This window comes from Vanellus vanellus, assembly GCF_965231255.1.
Source record: "Vanellus vanellus genome assembly, chromosome: Z".
Lineage (NCBI taxonomy): Eukaryota > Metazoa > Chordata > Aves > Charadriiformes > Charadriidae > Vanellus > Vanellus vanellus.
Genome location: NC_138908.1, coordinates 1,005,237 through 1,026,286, shown reverse-complemented (window position 1 = coordinate 1,026,286; position 21,050 = coordinate 1,005,237). Strand labels below are relative to the sequence as shown.

The window sequence follows — 21,050 nt, the reverse complement described above, 5'->3', positions numbered from 1 at the left end:
GCAGTGTGACACCCAGAGAATAGTTTTCTTCCCATTTTCTTAAGGCTGCGATTTCAGGCAGGCTTTAGAGGAAGCTCTAACGGAGACGCCTTTGGCACCTTCGGAGGTGGTGCAAGCCCACTGGTGCATCCCATGGGTGATGGCCCAGATGGACATGATGTCAGCACAGAGCCAGCGGCAGGGACCTGGGCTGTGGGACGTGCGTCCAGCACCAAGTCACGGCCCTCGTGCTGCGGGCAGCCCCCCCCTGCCTGCGGTGCTGCCGACCCTTCTGCGTAAGGCTTCGGCTATATGAAAAATAGGACTATTTCTACACCTGCTCAACATCAACCCTTAAGCCTCTGCATATCGCTTTCAGCAAAATGTAAACGTGCTTCAGGACCAGGGCCGAAACGGAAAGCTGTGTAGAAACAGGCACGCTAGAGGAGCACTGGGAGCTCAGGAGCGAGAAGAGTTAGATCCAGGCTGTGTGGCGCCTACTGACAGCGGCAGCTCTCACAGCGCCGGCGTCTTGTGCAGACGCAGGTGCGGAACATATTTTCTAATGGAAACCAACAGCTTAGTACTCAAAAACTGTTTTTTAACAGGGATGTACAGCAGATTTCCATTTTTTAGGAAACTATAACTTACTGGATTGGTAACGTTTTAGGGTTTTAAGAAGAGAGGTGTGGGTTTTTTTCCCTGTTCAAGGAAGTGTTTTGGGTTTGGTTTGGTGTTTAGGGATCTGGATTGAAATGCCAGCCAGAAATGCATGGGCCCGTTAAGTATGTGGAAATCGCACATCCTAAAACAGTCTATGGACACAGTGAAATGTGGACCAGAATAAGGGTATCAACTTGTAACACCCACATCCATCCATCAGTTTCATATTTATAACCAACAATTAACTGTTGAGAGTGATGCAACCACCTTGTGCCAACAGTTACAGAGCAACAGATAAGTAATTTTTGTTGAAGAGAAAGCCCTTGGTGGCCCAGCCAACAGCCAGACCCGAGACACTGCTGCCGCCTCCCTCCCCACGCGGTGTGCGAGCACTGGCAGGGGAAAAACACCGCGGCTGTGACAATTTCCAGACACTTGTGTTTGCTGGACGTCATAGAATCGTTTTGGTTGGAAGGGACCTTTAAGATCAAGTTCAACCATCAACCCAACACTGCCAAGTCCACCACTAAGCCATGTCTCTCAGCACCATGTCTGCCCATCTGTTAGACGCTTCCAGAGATGGTGACTCCACCACTGCCCTGGGCAGCCTGTTCCAACGCTTGAAGTGTTTTGCCAGGACTGTGCCTTCTGCTTTGCAATAAAGAAGCACAGGCAGGAGTCCAAAACTTGGAAGAGTGAGAAAAACAAGAAAATGCAAATTAGCATGTGAACATTTTGCTCTTTCAGGTTAGAAATCGACCCCAGCACCAGAAGACAAGGAATGCAGCTCATCTGCCAGCGTAGGAAAGGCAAGTGAAAGAGGTGCGGCATTGAATTAAGAGGGAAAGCAGTGAGAAACGGAGGACAACCTGCAGGGAAAATACCTGCGTGCGTTTGCTTTCAGCTCTCACTGAAGCAGCACGCTCACTCCAACAGGCTGGAACCACAAATCACCTCCTGAATGCACATCGTTCTCATTTCCCTGCCGACACCGGGCAGCAGCACTCTTGCACGCTTCGCCCATCAGCAGCGGGACGTTACGGCGTGGCAACGTACCGCCCAGGCGCCCCTTCCACACCAGCAGCATTCACCCCGCGCTCCCACGGTGCAGCAGCAGCAGTCCCCGCGGTGGTGTGCGCTGCACTGCTGCACTGCAGGGATGCAGGACACCCCCCTGGCACCCACACAAGGAGAGACCAAAGTCCCAAGACTGCAAAGTTAAGATTTTATTGAACTTAAATTGATGTAGAACAGAGGGGCAACAATGGCTCAAGTGTTCGCTAACAAAATGCCCCAGGATGTTTCACGTACAGAGTCTTAATACAGTTTGTATGGAAACAATTGAAAAAGTTGTAAAATACTCTCACAGTCAGAAAGGGGGATTCACAGCCCTCTTGTAAGCCTTCATGTTCACAAATATTGTCATCCCTTAATCAATTTCATACCCTTCCCCAAAAGGTTATGAAATTGCTGGCCACATCCCTCCCCCGTCAGGTACAGAAACAAATGATAGTAAACTTATGAAAAGAACTGTACTTCAAAGCAGCCACAGGTCTTTGCAGGAAACAACATTTACATATCTAGAAATAATGGTCATAATATTACTATTTTAAAAAGGTTAACAAATAAGAAAAGTTACAATATCAACACTTTAACCTAATTTGTTTGAAACCTGCTGAAGTAACTTGCTTCCAAGACTTGTCTATGTGTTTTACAAACACTTCCAAAAGACTTCAGTATTTCTTTTTTTTTTGATACTTGACAAGGTGACCTGAAGACCTAAAAGCAGTTAAGTCAGCTGCTTCAAGTGACAGTTTAGAGCATATCTGCAACTACTTTGGGCACAGTTTTTCTCCCTCAAACCCCAGCAAGACTGGAAAACAATCCTCCTAACCCTGTGCTTGTTTCAGCCAACTGGAAAGGGCTATTGCCTCCCTTTTGACCGCGTACTTTTTACCAACTGTAGTGAGATTCACAGTTTCCGAAGGAGACTTGCACAGTCGCCCCTTCTCGACATCAATCATTTGCTTCAGATTTGTAGTAGTGTAACCCCAGCCAAGATGCCGCCACGTGCAGTGTTTGTTTCTCCGAGTGAGCCGGCCAGTTTTACAGGAAAGGCAAAAATACAGTCAGAGGCTCCACTTGAGTGGGCTCTCAACGTCTGCCGAACAGGAATATCAGCCCCAGGGAAACAAGAGAGAGGTGTGACGATTTACAGCACTATTTTGCAACACACAGGCTGTCGGGCGTACTTGCAAGGCTTCCGAACTGCTCAATGCAAACGGGCAAAACCTTCAATTAAGGCCCTTACAGTAGCTTGTCAGGTCTGACGATGATATGCAGTTCTGGACCTCTGCAGTAGCACGAACCTCCAGCTGCAACACATACACAGCCCGTAAACCAGAAGGTGCACGCGAGTACAAGTCAATGGTCAAGGCGGGGGGAATCGATTCATTGCACTGGGTCTCGGTTACACGGCGACAGCACTACGAGTGATCCCAACACCACGTCCCGCAATGGCAGTCAACGTCAGATCCAGGCACGCAGTTTAGATAAAGAGCACTGACCTGCCGAAATGGGTCCCAACATCAGGAACTTCACATTATTTTAACCTGAAAAGCCAGTTTGTTTCTAGGTTGAAAGCTAACCACACAGTGCCGCGGCAGCGGAACTGCAGTGAATTGAACAGCCCCGGCATTTACGCCCGGGCACCACCGCGTCTGCACGCTCAGGACTGAATGCGGTGGTTAAAAGCCAGTAGAATGCAGCTCTTAACGGGAAGCAAGAAGTCTTCTCTTCATTTTGCCATTTGAAATGTGGAATCAAAACCAACTGTACTAGCCCAGTGGACCCAAAGTCAACTTGGTCTCAAGTAAGTAACACAAATATTGCTGTCATGCTGCAGGAAGGGATGCACCTCGCTTGCTATTCCATCTCCATGAAAGCAACATCTTCGAACCCTTAAGTTTAAGGCAAAAATTCAATCGCTACCTTTTACGTGAATGCATGTTTCTGGCAATCAAACATTTTCAGTTTTACAGTGATACACAACAGGGTTGGGTTTTTTTGATGCTGGAGATAAAAATCTATCAGCGGTACTACCAAAATTTTGGCAAAAATTCCAAAATCAGATTTGTAAACATAATGCTTCCCTTTTCAATTGGCAGCATTTTGAAAAGACAAACACAGTACGACAAACAAAGATTTTACTCAATTTTGACCAAATAACCTGTGTTTTCACATGATAAAGTAAGCAATGGTTTACATCAAAATAAACCAAAAAAAAAAAAAAAGCTTGAAATGGAAGTTTGTGCTGTTTGGTGATCACAGTATTCTATAGTTAAATACATCTGTTCTTTGTTATATTCCTGGCACCCAGGACAAAAATCTTTAAATATATATTTCATGTAGGCAATAGCTTCTTAATATGTCTCTCTTCAAAAAATACTTTATAGCAGTATATAAATAGGTAACCTACATGTTTAATTTTATAATCTTGCCCCAAAAGTATATACCTGTTTCATTTTTGTAAAGTATTAATCTACCCATTATTAAAGCTGACAAACTATTGAAATGGAAATGCTCTCATCTTCCACAATAGAAGTAACAATTTTATAGGAAAAACCTATAGCAACACTCTTCAGTTGTTTTAACCAGAGCATTTGGTGTACTTAGAGTAGCAGCTTTTTTTTTTTTTTTTTTTTTTTTTTCCCCATCACGCATGCTCACATCCATACATTCCTGCACACACACACAGTACAAGCACACTTCCAGACACTGGTAGGCCACGTCGTGCTTCCCAGCTGCTTCGGCACAGTGGGAAGCAGTGTAGCTAATAATTTAACCACACTGAATATACACAAGCAAACATCTTAAGGCAACCACTGCAATGGGGGGTTTAAGTTGCAGGGGTGAGTTTCTCTTGTAAGAAAATGGGCTGTATACAGCACATACACTTGCCTCTTTAACCCTCCAAAACAATGTGATTTTTTTTTTTTTTTGTGCAAATTTCTAAACTTTCTACCATTTAAGGCAAAGAGTGCATTAACAAGAAAGGTCAGAAAACAGCCGTGCAATTTAAAACCAAACGCATTTCGATTTGCTACAATATTTTCTTAAAATGTGCACAACTTCATAGTAGAGGTACTGGGTCCCCAGCATCTACTGATAAAATTATTTCGATGAACAAACATAAGTCTTGAAGAAAAAAAGGGACCAGAAAAAGCAGCTTCAAAGATGCATATAAGCAACATCAACAATAATAAAAGTAGTTAACTTAAGTTTGCTAATACTGAAACTTCTGTAATGCAAAAGTTTAATACCAAGTTTTAAAATCTTAGAGTAACTAATCTTAAGTTTTAAATAAATAAGCGTCAGTCCATTCACATGTCCTGGATAAAGCAGAAGACTAGTGCCATGACTCTGCTTGCTGTTGGTCAAATTCCCCTATTAGTCTCTTAATATGAGACAGCTTGTTGTGGAGATATTCGCATCTACACTTCTCTTCATAGTAGTTTGGGCTAGACTGTAAAAATAAGATAAAAAGAAAATTAGGGCAGGAAAACATTTCTGCAGAGCAGTATTTCATGTCTTTTGCTTAAAGCTAGCCCTGAGCCAGTTTCAGTGATTACTACCTCCCACAAATCCGGTGTTACACATACCTGTTTTAACTTTCGATACTCTTCTAAGATTTCTTCATGGAGGATCTTCAAGAGAAAAAACCATGAAGACAATATGAAGAACATTCCACTAATACCAGAAAATGCAAATTTACATAAAACACTTAAAATACACTAGTTTTTACTCAAGATATTTTCTTCTCCATGAGCCACCACTCTCCTGCATTGCGAAAATAAACATCCATCCCCCTCCCCCATATCACTCCAGATCTGCAACTAAACCTGTAGATAGGCAGCAAAAGGAGCGTATGTTTGAAGATTCCCTTTGAGAAGTCGCTCATGCTGCTGTGCATTCACAGACAGCTCAGACAAGTGTAGTTTGAGAGCTGAACAACTTTTTGCAGGGTTTTGTCAAGCTTCAAAAATCAGAGCTAGCCCAGGCAGGGTCTGAGCATGCATGCAAATTCTGCAAGGTTTCCCTCTGTCTGACTGAGCAGGGATTTTAAAATACTTCTGGTCACAAATACATTTGCAGTCTGCCAAAAAACTAAATAAAAGACAACCAAAACTCCTCAGCATGCACACGGAATTAAGGAATTCTGATAGTGAACATGTGGAATTTTTAAGTCCAGTCAGAGAAGTCCGGGTTGGAAAGCCAGAATTATCATGTTTTTAACATCCCTCTCCGCTAAAATCGTAGCCAGGATCAGCCACCTGGAAGACAAGTACGCTGTGGCTGTAGGTTTAGTTAAGTGTATAAAATCATGGGAAACAGAGTGTCAGGAAAGCTTATGGCTGTGGGTTTACATGCGCTTCCAATCTTCTCCCCCATCTGTGTAAGTTGTCTCCTTCACCTCACCAGCACGCGGAGACGGTCGGCAAAGTCTCAGCCAGTCCGGTAATGCCAGCTATGCGACTGGTTACTCAGTCTCAGACATTGAACCTGGCAAGTCTTTTAAAACCACATCAGTATAATTTAATAGATAAATATACTGAAGAGTCTGCCTATGCTGAAAATGCAGAATTTTGGAAGAATTTTATCCTTCTTTACCTGATATTCTTTGGACCCCGGTGAAAGAAGCTTCCATTGTGCATCAAACTTCATGAATCTCCTGGTGATGCGCTCTATCCGAGCATGCAAGTTCCTGTATTCATCATACTCTGCATTGAAGTCATCCTTGTAACTCTGGCGTTGCTCGTATGAGACTATAGCTATGTATTTTCTAATGGAAAAATAAGCACACGTGATTTTACACCAAGGACACGGTGAATATCAAGCGTGGACACCCAAGCTTTAAGTCTATTGACTATGTGACAGACTGCTTCTACGTGTAAGCACACATACTCCAAGAGGATGTATTTAGGTGGTTACAGAAATCTACCATATCTTCGTGACACTTATTTGCTAATATTTTACCTTTTAGAGTTTTTATTCAGAAGCTGTGCAAAAAAAAATTGTAGCATACTTAGAAAACATAAGCAATCATTCAAATATAGAAGGACCAATAAACGCATCAGCTTCAGTGTGAGAAGAGAAGCTGCTAGATCACAATCTCCTTCCATGCAGGGACCGATTAATCAAGTTATATTTACTTTTGAAAGTTCATTTTCATTACATTTTTGGAAGGGATTGCATTTATGGAGTTGGTTCCAGTTAGGTTTTTGGCTACGTTTGTGCCTATCTAACAGCAAAGCATAATAATAAAATTTCATTATTTTAGTGAACACCATTCCCATCGCTGTCCATTCAACTAAGGCACTTGCAATAGAGCAACAAAAACAAACGGCAGAGAAGTCTGAAACAAAACCCAACCCCATCACATCACCTCCTAAGGGAGGCAAACCCCATAAATGCTTAAAGCCACTGATGCAATTGAAACTTTCTTCATTCCCCTCTCCCTCAAGTCAACACGAGCGGATTTAACAAGCTCATTATGCAAATCCAAGACAAAGTGGCAATGTGAGCAGTAGATACCATTTCCCACCACTGTCACACACCAATACTTCTGGCCCTCCTTGCCTAAAGACCTGGTTCTCTTTGGACAACACAGGCACCTCCACATGGGGACAAATCCTTCACTTCATCCCTAGATTAATTTTAACATGCAGTAAAAATTTAACAAGTTGAAAGTGTGTACCAACACAGAGGACAGTGGTGTGTCCCAGGCCAGATGCACCTGATCAGAGTGCTAGACAGTTTTTAAAAGAAAACTAGAAACACCCTTCAACATTTTGGAAGCCACCTGTGAAGCTATAGTGGGCAGTGCTGGCTTATGCACAGTTCCATCCCACAGCAAGCGTCTTAGCACAGGACAAGAGCTCAGGAAAGCATTCGCAATGTAAGTGCATGGAGATGGAATAAATGAGAACAGAAGTGGGGAAAAACATAGATCTGTTCTGTTTTTCTAGCTTTGCTTAAAGGTTGCTTAAAAGGCAACCTTTTATATGAGTAAAGTTCCTTTACTCTTATAATCTTTAAGATGAAAAGTATCTTTGTGCTAAAGCTGTGATTACACTCATGAATTATGTAGCACTTAGAGACACAAAGAGAAGCAGGAATAAGCTACCGAAGCCCTTTAACCTGGATCAAATAGCGGGTGCTCTCAGGTTTCAATCTTTCTGTCATGATCAGGCAGATGTCTGAAATACTGCGACCTAATTTTTTTCCAGGACACCACAGCCTGTAGATGATCTGTGAGATTGTTCCAGAGGTTGCTCCTTTCACCGAGAATTCTTCATTAAAGTTTTTAATCCTAATCGGAACTAAACCAACCTTCAGGAAATCTTGCATGAAGGCTTTTTTCTTTTGGTTTCATTTTTTTAACTTTTAGCAATGGCTATTAGCATCCAACTGTAACATTAGATTACATCAAATAACCACGTACATTACTCCTCAGTATCACTGCCCTCAGCTCATTGGGAAGCAGACATCAAAGAGCTGAATCTATTTGTTTTCACCCAGCAGAGGCTGGGTATTGAACGTGGGTTTGAGTTCTCAGTCTAACACGTGAGGCACTAAACTGTCTCCCTGCAGAGCCAGACTTACTTTCAGTCTTTCCACGGAGCATCACTTACTGTATGAAAGACAACGCAGGGTGCTACCATGCCATCTGCTTTAACGCATACGGAAGATGCGCCTAAGTTCAGGTGCTACGGGGAGGCCTGACCTCCCTTGCTGACGCTACTCCTTTGAAGCTGGTGAACCTGGCAATTCGCAGCATTTTAAGAGACTTCTCCCTCCCCTCCTGCACTGCAGATACGACACAGGGAAGGGTCAGCGCCACCGCTGCGGCTGACGCTGCGCAATTGCACTGCTAGGGAGCGTCAGGCTCCTCCTGGCGTTGCCTACCATGGTGCTCATTCCAGCTCTGAGCACTGAAGGGACATCAAAACCTTCTCAAACTCATCCTTCCAACTGAAGAAAGAGCTTCAGATTACTCCCTAATGTGCCCACCACCAACCCCTGCCCCCGAAAGGCATTTTATTAGAAATTCAGGTTGCACTGACCAAATTATTCCAGTCATTCCACTGCAGCTACCCTCCAACTTGAAACAGTGGTGGAAAAGCCGAGACAGTGGCCATTTGCAGAAGCTATTTCTCTGTTTTACAACAGCAAAGAAAAATCCTCCCGATAGAACTTTTAATATTCTAAAAAAGTATTTAGGCAACCAAATGATTCTGTTAGTAGAGCTATTTCATTTTAAAGCAAGTTCTTTAATATTTGTCATGGATGAATACAGCAGGTAAACTTTAACTTTTGGGAATGTTAATGTAATGTCTGACAACTTGTTAAGGAGCTACAATTAAGTTTAGTGGGAAGTCCTTCTGTAATTTTATATACTGCCATATGCCAGTCACTGTAAATATGTAACATTTCACACATAAGTTTAAAGCATTTTTACCTTGTTTTGTAGTCAAAATCAGGCAGCTAAAACTTAAAATCTGAATTGAGGTTTTTCTATTTTCTCTAGCTCTTTTGTGTGCAATTCTATCACCAAATTGGATATTTTGCTGTAGCTTCAAGTCAGTCAGTGGCCATTTTACATCAAAGCTTTAGAAATAGCTTTGATAGTTAACTCCTGTTAGCTTATATGTAGGGTTTGTCATGCTGGACTTTATCTTCCCTCCCCACCTTTCCAGCTGAGATGCACTCAGAAGTGAAAACACAGGAAAGATGTTAAAATTTATGTATTCAGTATTTTAGCGTTCAGCTTTCCTCCTGTATTGCCTCACCTCTAAAAAGAAAATGGTGCTCATTCATATTCCTTTTTATTGTGCTCTTGAAGAAGAATGAAATTAAACGTTTCAAGTCTTCCTCTAAAGTATATTAAAATTCTTTTTAACACTTCCTTTTCCCCTGCACTAATTAAGGGACAACCTCAGAGTTTAAAACTTGCAGATACTCGAAGACAGCTGGATGACTTAAAGGAACTTGTCATCATTCTAAGATTACATTTTGGCAATTTTTTAATTTTGTAGCTAAATAAGAGTTTTTATAGGTGATTTTTCAACCGCTTCAATAAGAGGCTTAATTGTTACTTTACTCACATGAAGTAGTCTGGTTGTTCACTTGTTGATGAAGGAGAATCTGTAGAGGCAGTGCAAGTTTCTTTAACTCCTAGAGAAAAGCAGAATTTTGACACTTGCGATAAACAAATTTTTAATATAGCCAACCTGATGGGCTTGAAAAAATCCTTTAGAGTTTTATCCTCACAGTAAATTATTTGGAATAAGCTCTGTAAGTTAGTAATAGGGCTCACACGACCTTCTCCACAGTAGGCAGTACCAGGATTTAAAAAGAGGGCACAGCTACTTTATTCTACGGGTTCTGCACTACTGCAGTATTAACCCGAGGTCAGCTTTTTCTTATTTGAAGATACGATGTGGCATCTGCACAGTAATTCAAGTCATGCAGCGACAGATGTAGCTGCACAATGAAGATAGCTTGATATATATATATATATATACACACACACACACACACACTCCCACCCCCCTACAACATCAGGTTCCAGTGAGAAAGAGAGTAGAAAGCTAAAGTTCTTTTCAAGCCACGTTTTTATCCCTCCTTCCCTGCCAATTACGGATATCCAAAGTTAATTTAATTTCAGCACTCTTCTAAGCAAGAAAGTCAATAGCATTGTATACGGGTTACTGGCATTCAGGCTTCAATAACCTGCAACAAAGACTTGCTCCTCATTAACGTGGCAATATGGGGTTTGAAAGTTATTTGCACTTGTAAATTGCTCTTTTGCGCTTTTAAACAGCATTATGAAAGCACAGTACACTTAATCTCTAATCCCTTTTTTTAAAGGAGCATTTCAGGAACCCCGTATCTTTTTGGTAAATAAGAAAAATAGTTGCCGTAAGGAAAAATTATCTGGAACAGGAAGGAATGCTCAGTATCTCGGTAATATCTCTCTGCTTTTCAGCTGGGGTTTTGTGGCAAGCTTAAAGACACACAATCTTTTATATTCATTATTATTTTACACTGCCACTGTTTAAACACGGTATTTCTGCTAAAGCTCAATCATTCTTACCAATCTCTAAGCTACCTGAGCTTTAAATCATGGGGAGAGAAAAGAGCTATCATGCGATGTTCTACTTGATTCTTTTAACATTAAAATTATTACATGGTATAGGAGGAGTATAAAAAGAAGTGTAAAAGTGGGAATTAAATTTGAAAGAGATGCAAACAGTAATACTGTTGTCACAGTATGTCCAATACAACTTATGTGAACAGTTTTGCTGCGAGCATTTAATTTCCAAAAATTCAAGCACCAATTTGAAATGTAGTACAGATTTTTCCCTCCCTAACTGTTCAGAATTTTGTTACTGATTGGCTTCTGAAGAAAGATGCTCACATGTCTATAAATTCAAGCATAAAGATTTTCAAAGCAATCCCAAGCCTTGTGGGCACTGTGTAGTATGTCCAGGGTAAATGTGAAGAGACCATCTCGAAGCACCCGTTATCTATGAGCACAACAACACTTCAAAGAGGCCCCCTGCATACCCAAAAGATGCCTCCGGGCTGTGACAGAAAAGGGCTAAACCTGACATCTAATTTGCGAGTCAAACCTCTGAAATTAGACAACACTCAGATTTAACAAAGGGACTGAACTCTGCCCTAGTGTGTGTGTGCGCGTGCACGCGTGTGTGCTAAGAAATCAAGTATTCTTTGTGCATTTCTGTTTAGCTTATCGATGCCATTTTAAGTGTGTAACATTTCTACATTTTTCAAAGTTGTAAGTTCTGCACCTAGGATGGAGTGGAGCTCACAGCACAGTTCAAACCAAAACTCTAGTAAACCACATGCCAATTTGTGTAGGTTTTAGACCTTTCATGAAAAGGCCGAGTTCTATGAACCTTGTGTTGTGATACACAACAAAATACATTTATGTCTGATCTATGTGTTTCAGTAAACTAGTATGCAATAAGTATGTGTGATGGGCTTTTATTTTCACCGTGCAGACTTTAAAACTTGCTATTGGAAAAGCGGAGTAAGTTTCAGTGAACTGCCAGTTTACTGGAAATGAAGCAAAAAAAAAAAAATCCACTCCTTGGGTTTTTCTAGTACCTAGCTCTTCCCTGTAACCAGTTTCTGCCCTACAGCAATCCATTTCAGATTTCTTTGTTCTAATGATTTTTGTACTACAGAGTGAGAATTCTAAAAAATGAACCTAATTTTAGCTAAGGATCCAGCAGAACGAGTCCAGCTTGTTTTTTGTGTTTTGTTTTGTTTTTCTAAACTAATGGTTACAATGTAATGCAATGGCAGAAAACCAATATGATTCTCCATGACCATAAAGCAGGGATAATGGCAAGACAATTAATATAGAGCAAGTGAAAAAAAAAATAGACCACTGGCGCTTCCAGTCCCTGGTTTTACTGGTCCCTTTACACCAGCATTACCCACATAGTAGTTCATAGAAGCAGCGTATTAATACCTTCACCTGAATTGGAACAGGAGGATGTTTTCAGCTTGGCAGTTTCTTCTTTTCTAAGATGCCTCCCCTCCTTGCTCACACCTGTAGTGTCCTGCGTTTTGCTTTCATCCTTCTCCTTATGCTCTTTTACGTCCCTGGACTTTCCGTGCAACACCGCATGCTTCTGGCCTGCAGACTTGGGAGGTTCCCCCTGCACCACGGCGGGCGCCGGGATTCCCCAAAGAGTCCGAGAGGTATATTTCTGTTCCTGGTCCTTGTAGGCGCTACGGCTATTTTGACTGAAGCTGTTCACCGGCAGGTCCTGTGTCCCCTGCCCCTCAGGGGTGCTGGGGGAGCTGGAGGTGGTGGTTTGAGGAGGGCTGGAAGCGGGAGGGAGCGTGTGAGGCAGCAGCAGAGGAGCAGGAGTAGTGGCGGCTGGGGCTGGGGGAGGCAGCGGGGGGCTGTCAGCCACCTCCTCCCGGGAGGCTGGCAAATGGCCACTGAGCGATGGGTGGACTTGACTGGTCAGGTGAGATATCCTCTGCTTTTTGCTCATCAGAGGATTGATAAAATTGGAATTTAGAAGCCGTTTCTGTAGTAATAAAGAAAAAAAATAAAAATTGAAAATCAGCAGAATTAAGTTTTGCCCCTGTTCTGAAAAAGGAGCATTTCTGAACAGGCAATTGTTGAAAACACATCTTTCTTATCTAAAAACAGCTGTCAAACAAGGAAGTACTGCAGCTAAATACAAGGTTTATTTCATTCTTAGTTTCTAATCATGATTTAGCAAGTTGTTCTTCAAAACTACAGCTAAAAGGAGAAACACACTCTCTTCAGCTGCTCTATCAAAGGCTTCACCAAAACCAGGAGGTCAGGTCGGTATTGTTTAGGTACCAATTTCAGCTCAGAAATACTGGGTTAAGAGTCAGCCTCTGCTGTCACACAGCCGCGCCATCTACTAAAGCAGCCCCAAGAAGCACACAGCAGTGTGCTTATCAGAGTGCGAGAAGTGCAATGCTGATAAGAATAAGTAAAACTCCCAGTTTCACTACCGTTGTTCCAGCTGATCTCCAGCTGAAATGCTGGATCACATCCTCCTCTCTAGCGAACACACGCTGCTCGCGATGATGTACAAGCAGCAGCTTGAACCAGGAGTGCCAGGCACAGCCCTGTGCCACCCTGTTGAAATAAATCCCGATTCTGCGTGTACAAAGGCAGGTCCCTAGGACCTGCACCATTTCTCCTTCTGACTGGAAGGAAGTTAGGGAAAAACAGATGTGTGCCCTCCCTCTTCTATTTAAATGCAAGTATCTCGGATTTTCCATCCTTCCCAGCTTACTGCTGTACACACACAAGCTCTCAAGTTCTTCAGATTCCAATTGCATTTACTGAAATGCAGTTTTAGCCACAGAAAGTATCAACACTTTTCCTTAAAGTAATGCCTTTTATACAGAGTTTTCCAAGCTTCTTCTGAAAGGGTTTGCATGGTTCTCTTGTATTGATAGGAACAGGGGACACAGGCATTTTAAGTCTGAATGGGCGGAGGGAAGGCAGACGTGCTACCTGCTGATTCAGATCTGCCTTTTCACACCTGGGATACCCTGAACCAAAATGGGTGCTTAAATGATGCCTATAGGGGGACAAAAAAAAAAAAAGCATCACTCCAAGTGGCTCACTACTGTAATTTACCCTTATTCTAGACCTTCCTAAGCTTTATACTTAAACAGTAGCACAAGGATGTTGGTGCATATTTTATGTATTATAACTACCGTATCACCTGTAACAAAAATATATACATATCTTGTCTTTAGAAGACCTTCCTGCACAGCAAGATAAGCAAGTCACATGGCAATACAAAACAGTTATAAGTACTGAAACAGAAAGTGCAGGGTTGTGTAATAATAATGGGTAATCAAGAAGGTCAGCAGGCAAGTTTAAACTCTACAGGGGAGTCTGGGCTTCTGCAAGGTCAACGTGCTATGGTTGGACGGTTACGATTTAGGCCACCAGTCTGGCTGTTCAAACACAACAAGGGTGGTCTCTGTCAGAAATCTAGGTGTATTTACAAAACGCTGAACAGACAGGAATTGTTTATTTTTTTCTGAATATTTGACAATATTTTAATAACATTAAACATTAATAAACATTCTGAAATACAGAACACTAAATATAGTGGCCTTCAAGCTATGTGACCATAAGTTTTTTGCAGTCTTGACAATGCAACCATCTTTAAAAAAATATAATAATCCAAGTAGAAATAAATGCTTCAATTTTTCCTGTGTTAAGATAATATTAATGCTTCACATCACAGCTTTTACACCAATATAAAATGTGATAAATCTTAATACACTGTAATTAGCATGCAAAAAATACAAAATACCTGAGAAGTTGATGGAGCATCTTTCTTAAAAGTTACAGAAGATTCCAAATGGCTGGTGCTGGTGGCATTCTGAGGTGACTTTAATTTTCTGTAAGGATGACCCAACATTTCAGGTTACAAGGCAAAAATGTTTATGTCATAATTCTTTAATTATAGGGAAGACAGACATTCATTTCGCAGAAAAAGTTTTTTAAATGGCTATTTCCCTTCCCCTAGCGACTGAACTTACCTAGAAAGTATTAACTCCAACGACTGTTTATCTGTTTCATTGTATCCAGGCCAATCTTTCTGAATTTCTTTAAATACATAATCCTTCAGAGTGTAAGAATTATCCTTTGGATTCAGGCTGGCTACCTACAGGCAGACATTTAAGAAAATAAATGTTCATTATACCTAAGTGCAAACTACAGACATAAGGTTGGTACTGCAAAGCTAAATCAAAGCTGCAAAAGAAATCACGCACCAGTTTTCCAGTTTTTTTAGATGTGAAGAAAGAAGATGTGAAGACCAAAGCAGCTCCTCATGTAATGAACACCAATTTTAAAAAATGTGGTCAATTTGGGGTGTAGAAATTTGGATGGAAGAAAATCTCAAACTCCTGCAAGCAAGTACGAAACGCACTCTATGAAAACCTCTCTCTGCACCATGTACCTGGTTTCTTATCTTTAACACAGTGTTGAGAATCAAGGCAAACTATGCCAAAACTTCAAATCTTCATAGCATGAAATAGGTTGAGAGGCCTGTTTTTTTTTATTATTTTTATTTTTATTTTTTTAAGAACTGAAGAACACTGTCTTCAGATACAAATTCAAATTTGTTCAACTTCAGGAGGACACCTGCTGTTCTTTTATTTTACATGGCTATACTGAGATGGCAGAGCACAGACTGTGCCTGGAACAATGCATGTTTTCCATCATCACATAAACGGCCACAGTATGTCATCATTTGCCTTGACAAACAGAATTGCTTTTCTTTTGCAAGCGCCTGAGCCACAAGAAACTATAGCTTTCTACTGAACAAACATCCGTGATAACCTAACTGGCAGTGAACTACTTTTTTTAGTATAAGGATGAATTATTCATCTATCCCATTAGTTTTAAGCCGTATCAAAGTTTCACCAACTGGGGAAAAAAGTAACTGTACTCGTATCTAACAAGTTATATTTTGAAAATAAGATAGTGCTAAAACGGTTAAGGCACAGGCCCAGATGCACTCTTCATTTTGCAGACAGAGGGTTCATTACAGCAAACCATTGTCATGAGAAAGTCATGTGCATGCCTTGCTGTATACCTTTGAAAGTAAAATGGGTTTATCTCTTCCTTAAGAAAAACACAAAGTATATTAATAAAGTTAAAACGAGCTAGTACAACCTTGAGACCATTGACACATTAAGTGCTGGTTTAGACTTCATCACCTGACATCGGTTCAGAGAAAACCTCGAAGAAAAACTGTCTCCATCCATTTGCCCGATACAAAATGCTGAATAACTCATCAACACATCACCACCACTCTTCTCAGTTTTGCCTATTTTTTCCTCCAAAATATGATAGATAAATACTGCTAATCCATGTCTGTGTGCATGTCTGTCTGTCCACCACTTGAAAAAAATTAAAAGTAACAAAGATACCCAGAAACAGTAATTCACTTGTTAAAAACAGAATTAAAAGCTGTATTCCAAGAAAAGCAAATCTGTGCATAGCAGATCTTAGCGAGCTCAGGCTGCTGATTTTAGATTCATAGAAAAAAGCAACATTATGAAGCTAAGAAAAACGCGAGCAATGCTTTTCAGGGGGTAGTGCTGCTAACATGACCATTTCTGAATGCAAACCAGTAGCCTGAGGTAGTTGACATCACATACAGGAAACAGACTCCAAGAAAGTCTCCTTAAACACTGTCAAGCATAATGGGACAGGAGAAAATCTTTGCACCATTTATCCTCTAGGGAGCTGTGCTTTTAGAATTTTATAATCAAAGTATACATCGACTACTTCAACTTGTATTTAAGAACATGGCTCTTGTTAAATTGTGTGTCTTCAGAGTGAAAAAAACCTACCATTGCACTGGGCAAACAAAGCAACAACACTTAACATATTCAAGGAATGAGTATTTTAAAACTCAGTGTGGGATCAACCAAAGCTGTATAAGTGTTGAATTTTACTCACCTTAATATGTTCCAAAACCCTTTTTTCCTAGAGAAATAGGAAATATTCCTACTTTGCATATTCATACATGCATAATTCAGCCACAGTTTATGGGTACACAGAGTACTTAAAAAGTAAGCGAGGAGCCACTGCATCTTACTAGACTTTAAGAAGCCTCTTCTGAGCTGTTTTAGTAGAAAATTAATGTGATGCTCTTGAACACACAACTTAAAAGTTTCACGTATAACATTATAGGCTTACCAATAATTTTCATGGATAAGATAAAGAACTACAAGTGGGACTTAACTCAAAGGAGCACTTGAAAAGCTACTGAATACAAACTGGTTTCAAGTAAGATAAAGACACAATCCACATGACAGCACAGGAACACTATGCTCAAAATCGGACCACCACCTTTTTCATTTATGATTTGGCTGGAACTTGCTTTCCTGGATTGCAATTCTAACAGATCCCAAGAGAAGCCAAGTACCATTTACAGGCCACCAACCACATTCACATGAATACTAACCTACGTGACTACCAAACTTGTCCTCACAAACTCCTTGCAAGAAACATTAAGTAATATGACAAACTATTTCAGTTTCTCTCAATTAAGCAGTCCAAGTAAAAGAGAGAGGAAAAAATAAGACATTAGGAGCAATGAAGCTAGAAATAGTTAATTATTGTCTGCCATTGCAGCACAACAAAAACACTCCTCAAAAATTATTTAATATTTGGTTCCTTTCTTCATGTTGACTTGAAGTTTGGGGCCTCGGTATAATGTTGATTGAAAGACTTAAACAAGGAGCATTACATAAGTTGTTTACTATTTTCTCATTTAAATACAGGAGTAACACACCTCAAAGTTATGATTAAAATAGCATGAGGTAAAAAATGTTGGCACAAGCCCAAAGATCTCACCTGCTGAAGGATAGTTCCAAGGGAATTCTTGTCCTTTTGGTTGACACTATCTCTCTGCAAGCGAGCAAGTAACTCTGGTTTCTTGTAACTCTTCAGTGCCAGTAAGTGAATCACCCTGTCCCTGTACGGTCGCTGAGAGACAGCGTTGTGTGTGTGAACCCTCCGTATTACATTTGCAGGGTTCATGGGTGTTGGCCTCTTCCTCTCGGGCACAGCATCTGGAATGCTTTGCGGTACTCTTCTGACCTGTACTCTTTTTCCTAAAGTAAGGGTACAAAAAGGAAAAAAAAAAAAAAAAAAAAAAAAAAAAAAGAAAGAGTGACATGGGAGGTTAGGAGAAGACAAGAAAGCTGATTTAAAAGACTTTACTAAGCCCGATAAACTCTAAAAACTGTATTTAGTTAGCATTTCAAGATCCATAATAATATACAGGTAGTAAAGATGCATCGAGCTAGGCATTAACAAAGAAATATTCAATATTAAAAAAAAGCTAGTAAATGAGTGATACTGGTAGGAAGACTTTACCGATTATATATAAAAATGGTGCTTTTATTATTTTTTCCAGTTCATAAGCTTAAGCACTGAATACCCCAAAATCAGGCTTTTGGGTTTTTTTAGAAGAGTACTCTGAAGTGTGATGCAAAGATCTTCCATATAGCTAAAAGATTCCCATTAATGCCTTGGGAGACCAAGTCTACACAATGAATTGCATCACTGCTTAAAGAAACCACCGACCCTTGGTGTTAATCACTTCATAGAATCGGAATGGTTTAGGTTGGAAGGGACCTTAAAGATCATCTAGTTCCAATCTCCCTGCCATTGGCAGGGACACCTCCCACTAGACCAGGTTGCTCACTTGAGTTACCGTAAGTTACACTATATTTTAGGACGAAATGTTCCCCCCCTTATTAAATAAGCCCAGGTTTGTCAGAAATAATACACCAAAAATGTAACAGTTCTTGGGATGAATGCCAGAGAGTTTTGAAACATGGCCCGCACAGCATTTTGGATCAAACTCTATAAAAAGATGCACTTCTCAACCAGAGGAACAATGCAAATGTTTGCAAGCGATGCATCCAGAATTTAGAAATAACACCACCCAACCTGAATCTCAGTTTTTCAGAAAAAGACCCAAACTTCTCTACTCTGTGTTTTTAAATACCATTTGCTATCAGACAGAAAAAAAGGATTTATCAGAATATTACAGAAAATCATTGTAGTAAACATTGTTTGCAATCCAACAGAGGATGTGGCACAACCTGGGCATTTTTCTGAAACCAACAACTCATGTTTGGTACATGAGGGAGACTTAATGAGTATTGGTGAGAGTATCTGGACCTCGCTCTCTTCTATCAGACATACAGAGACTGAGCTATGCTTATGTACTGCTTGTCCTCAGAAATAGCAAAAATTTGTTTCCATTTTGCAGTGGAGGCCAAACCTTTATAACCTTTCCACCCCGCATGTTCCCTGGACTTTGCTCTTCTGGTTTTCAAGAACAAACCCATTTGCGCAAACATACACGGTTACACTTTTAGAACAGTATGAACTTGCCTGTTGTTTACTGAATACATTACAAATTTTTTGACAAATTGAATTCAATGTAGATACACAAACCTGGGGCACAGCAGACAGTGTAAGCAGCAAACAAAATACCTCCTAAAGTTATGTCTCTGAATTACGTAAAAAAGAAAAATTAAGTGAAAATATAACCATTAATATGATTAACAACCCCAGTTCCTAATTTGTACTGCAAGAAGCGTGTTGCAAAGTCACCCCCCATGCCCTACCAGCAACTAGACCTGTCCTACCTGAGCTTTGCCAATGCCAGCATGAAAAACAAGAGTATCCCCATCACTGTACCTGTCCCACTGCCAGTTTTCAGACCCCATTTATTTAGTGTTAAATATTCACTTAAGTTCTCCTCTCATGCTGCAGTAAAAGAGCAGTTTAGACAACATGGGGGACGCAGTCACAACTCCACGTCCTGCTGCTGAGCCGTGCCGGCGCCCTTACACGGCCACACACACACACGTGGTTTTGTATCTCCAAAGAGTTGTGACGATGCTGCCTGCAGTAAGCTGCGGCAGAGCAAGCGTGGCACCATCACTGTCAGGGATGTCCATGCTGGTGGAGGGCTGCAGCCACAGCCAAGGGAGAGCCCGTTTTACTTAATGAAGATGGAGGTCTCCAGTTCAGCGCGCTGCTGTGGGCACCACCGCCGCTGCCTGTGTGCCCATAGGGTGGATGCTCACCTTGCCTCTATCTGCAGCCGGCGCCAGGCTCCTCGGGGAAATGGTACTCAGAACAGTTAAATAATGAATGACACCACCTAAATGCTTTTTGTTTTGTGGCAAATGATGAAATCCATGGGAATACACGAACATCGCCTTACTTTAAAACTTTAAAAAAAAACCAAAACAGCAAACAAACCAAAACCATGGCCTTGTGGTAATAGTTGCTTATTAATGACCAAGACATAAAATAAATAAAATTTAATCAACATTAGTAAGCGTGAAAAGCAAAGTTTTTCATATTGAAGTTATGAATTTGTATATGAGACTTCCTCAATGTTAATTTTTTTAGATTACAAGTTAAGGTTAATGTTTTAGCACAGCATTTAGATACTCAAAAGTGCTGTTACAAAACCACATCATTAGCTACTAAACCAGAGAATTTAAAAGTGCATAGGGTGGTAAAAAGCCTCACCTCAATGGTCAAAATTTCAACCAGTCAAGCAATATGGGACCAAGGAAGGACTGGCAGGCTTTCTAGGGGAAAAAAAGGCTCATGTCCGAATGTAGGAACAGGAGGTTGCAAATCCGATTTCCAGGCAGGCTACCTACACCTGAGATGTCTGAACACACCCTTTCCCAAGAGTATGCTAAAAGACAGATTACTGAGTTTGAAAACTTACAGACATCTAGTAGAAAATGAAATACAACCATACCTAAAAATGGTCCACCAGGTTTAATAACCTTTGCACTTCGATTGCGCAACTCCTCTTCTGCCTGGGTCATGCGCTCTCTGGTCTTCAGATAGGAATCACTTGTTGCACATACTGTAATTTTATTCTGTATAGATCCCAGGCAACTGAGTTGCAAGGCTCCAGAACTATAAAAACATTGAAAAAGGGTGAGCCCAAGCACTAGTTCAGGTTTAGAACTATGGTTGTGTCAGGAACTTTAAAACCTGTCTGAACAGGTGAAGAAAAGCATCTTCCAGTTCTGACAGCTAGCCAGGGTGTAAATATATTTGTAATTATCTCCACACATCCAAATTCTATCAGTTTTACCTGTTGGTGTAATTATATTTCCTCACATAACTGCGTTTGAGAGGCAGGCTCAGGGAAACGGTAGTGGCTATACTGGTAACTGCTGCAATCATAGAACCATACAATGGTTTGGGTTGGAGGGGACCT

At 40.9% G+C, this 21,050-nt stretch overlaps 1 protein-coding gene across 1 annotated transcript; it reads right to left on the bottom strand.

The window, feature by feature from the left end:
• Positions 1 to 1,860: 1,860 nt before the first annotated feature.
• ELL2 (elongation factor for RNA polymerase II 2) lies at positions 1,861 to 20,704 on the bottom strand. The gene is made up of 9 exons (XM_082497673.1): positions 20,580 to 20,704; positions 17,630 to 17,889; positions 14,797 to 14,921; positions 14,568 to 14,655; positions 12,209 to 12,779; positions 9,810 to 9,879; positions 6,313 to 6,484; positions 5,304 to 5,348; positions 1,861 to 5,167 (listed from the first exon to the last, which is right to left on the bottom strand). Exons 1-9 carry the CDS (start codon positions 20,647 to 20,649, stop codon positions 5,051 to 5,053), a joined length of 1,518 nt encoding a protein of 505 aa, XP_082353799.1. The 5' UTR covers positions 20,650 to 20,704; the 3' UTR covers positions 1,861 to 5,050.
• Positions 20,705 to 21,050: the final 346 nt, after the last annotated feature.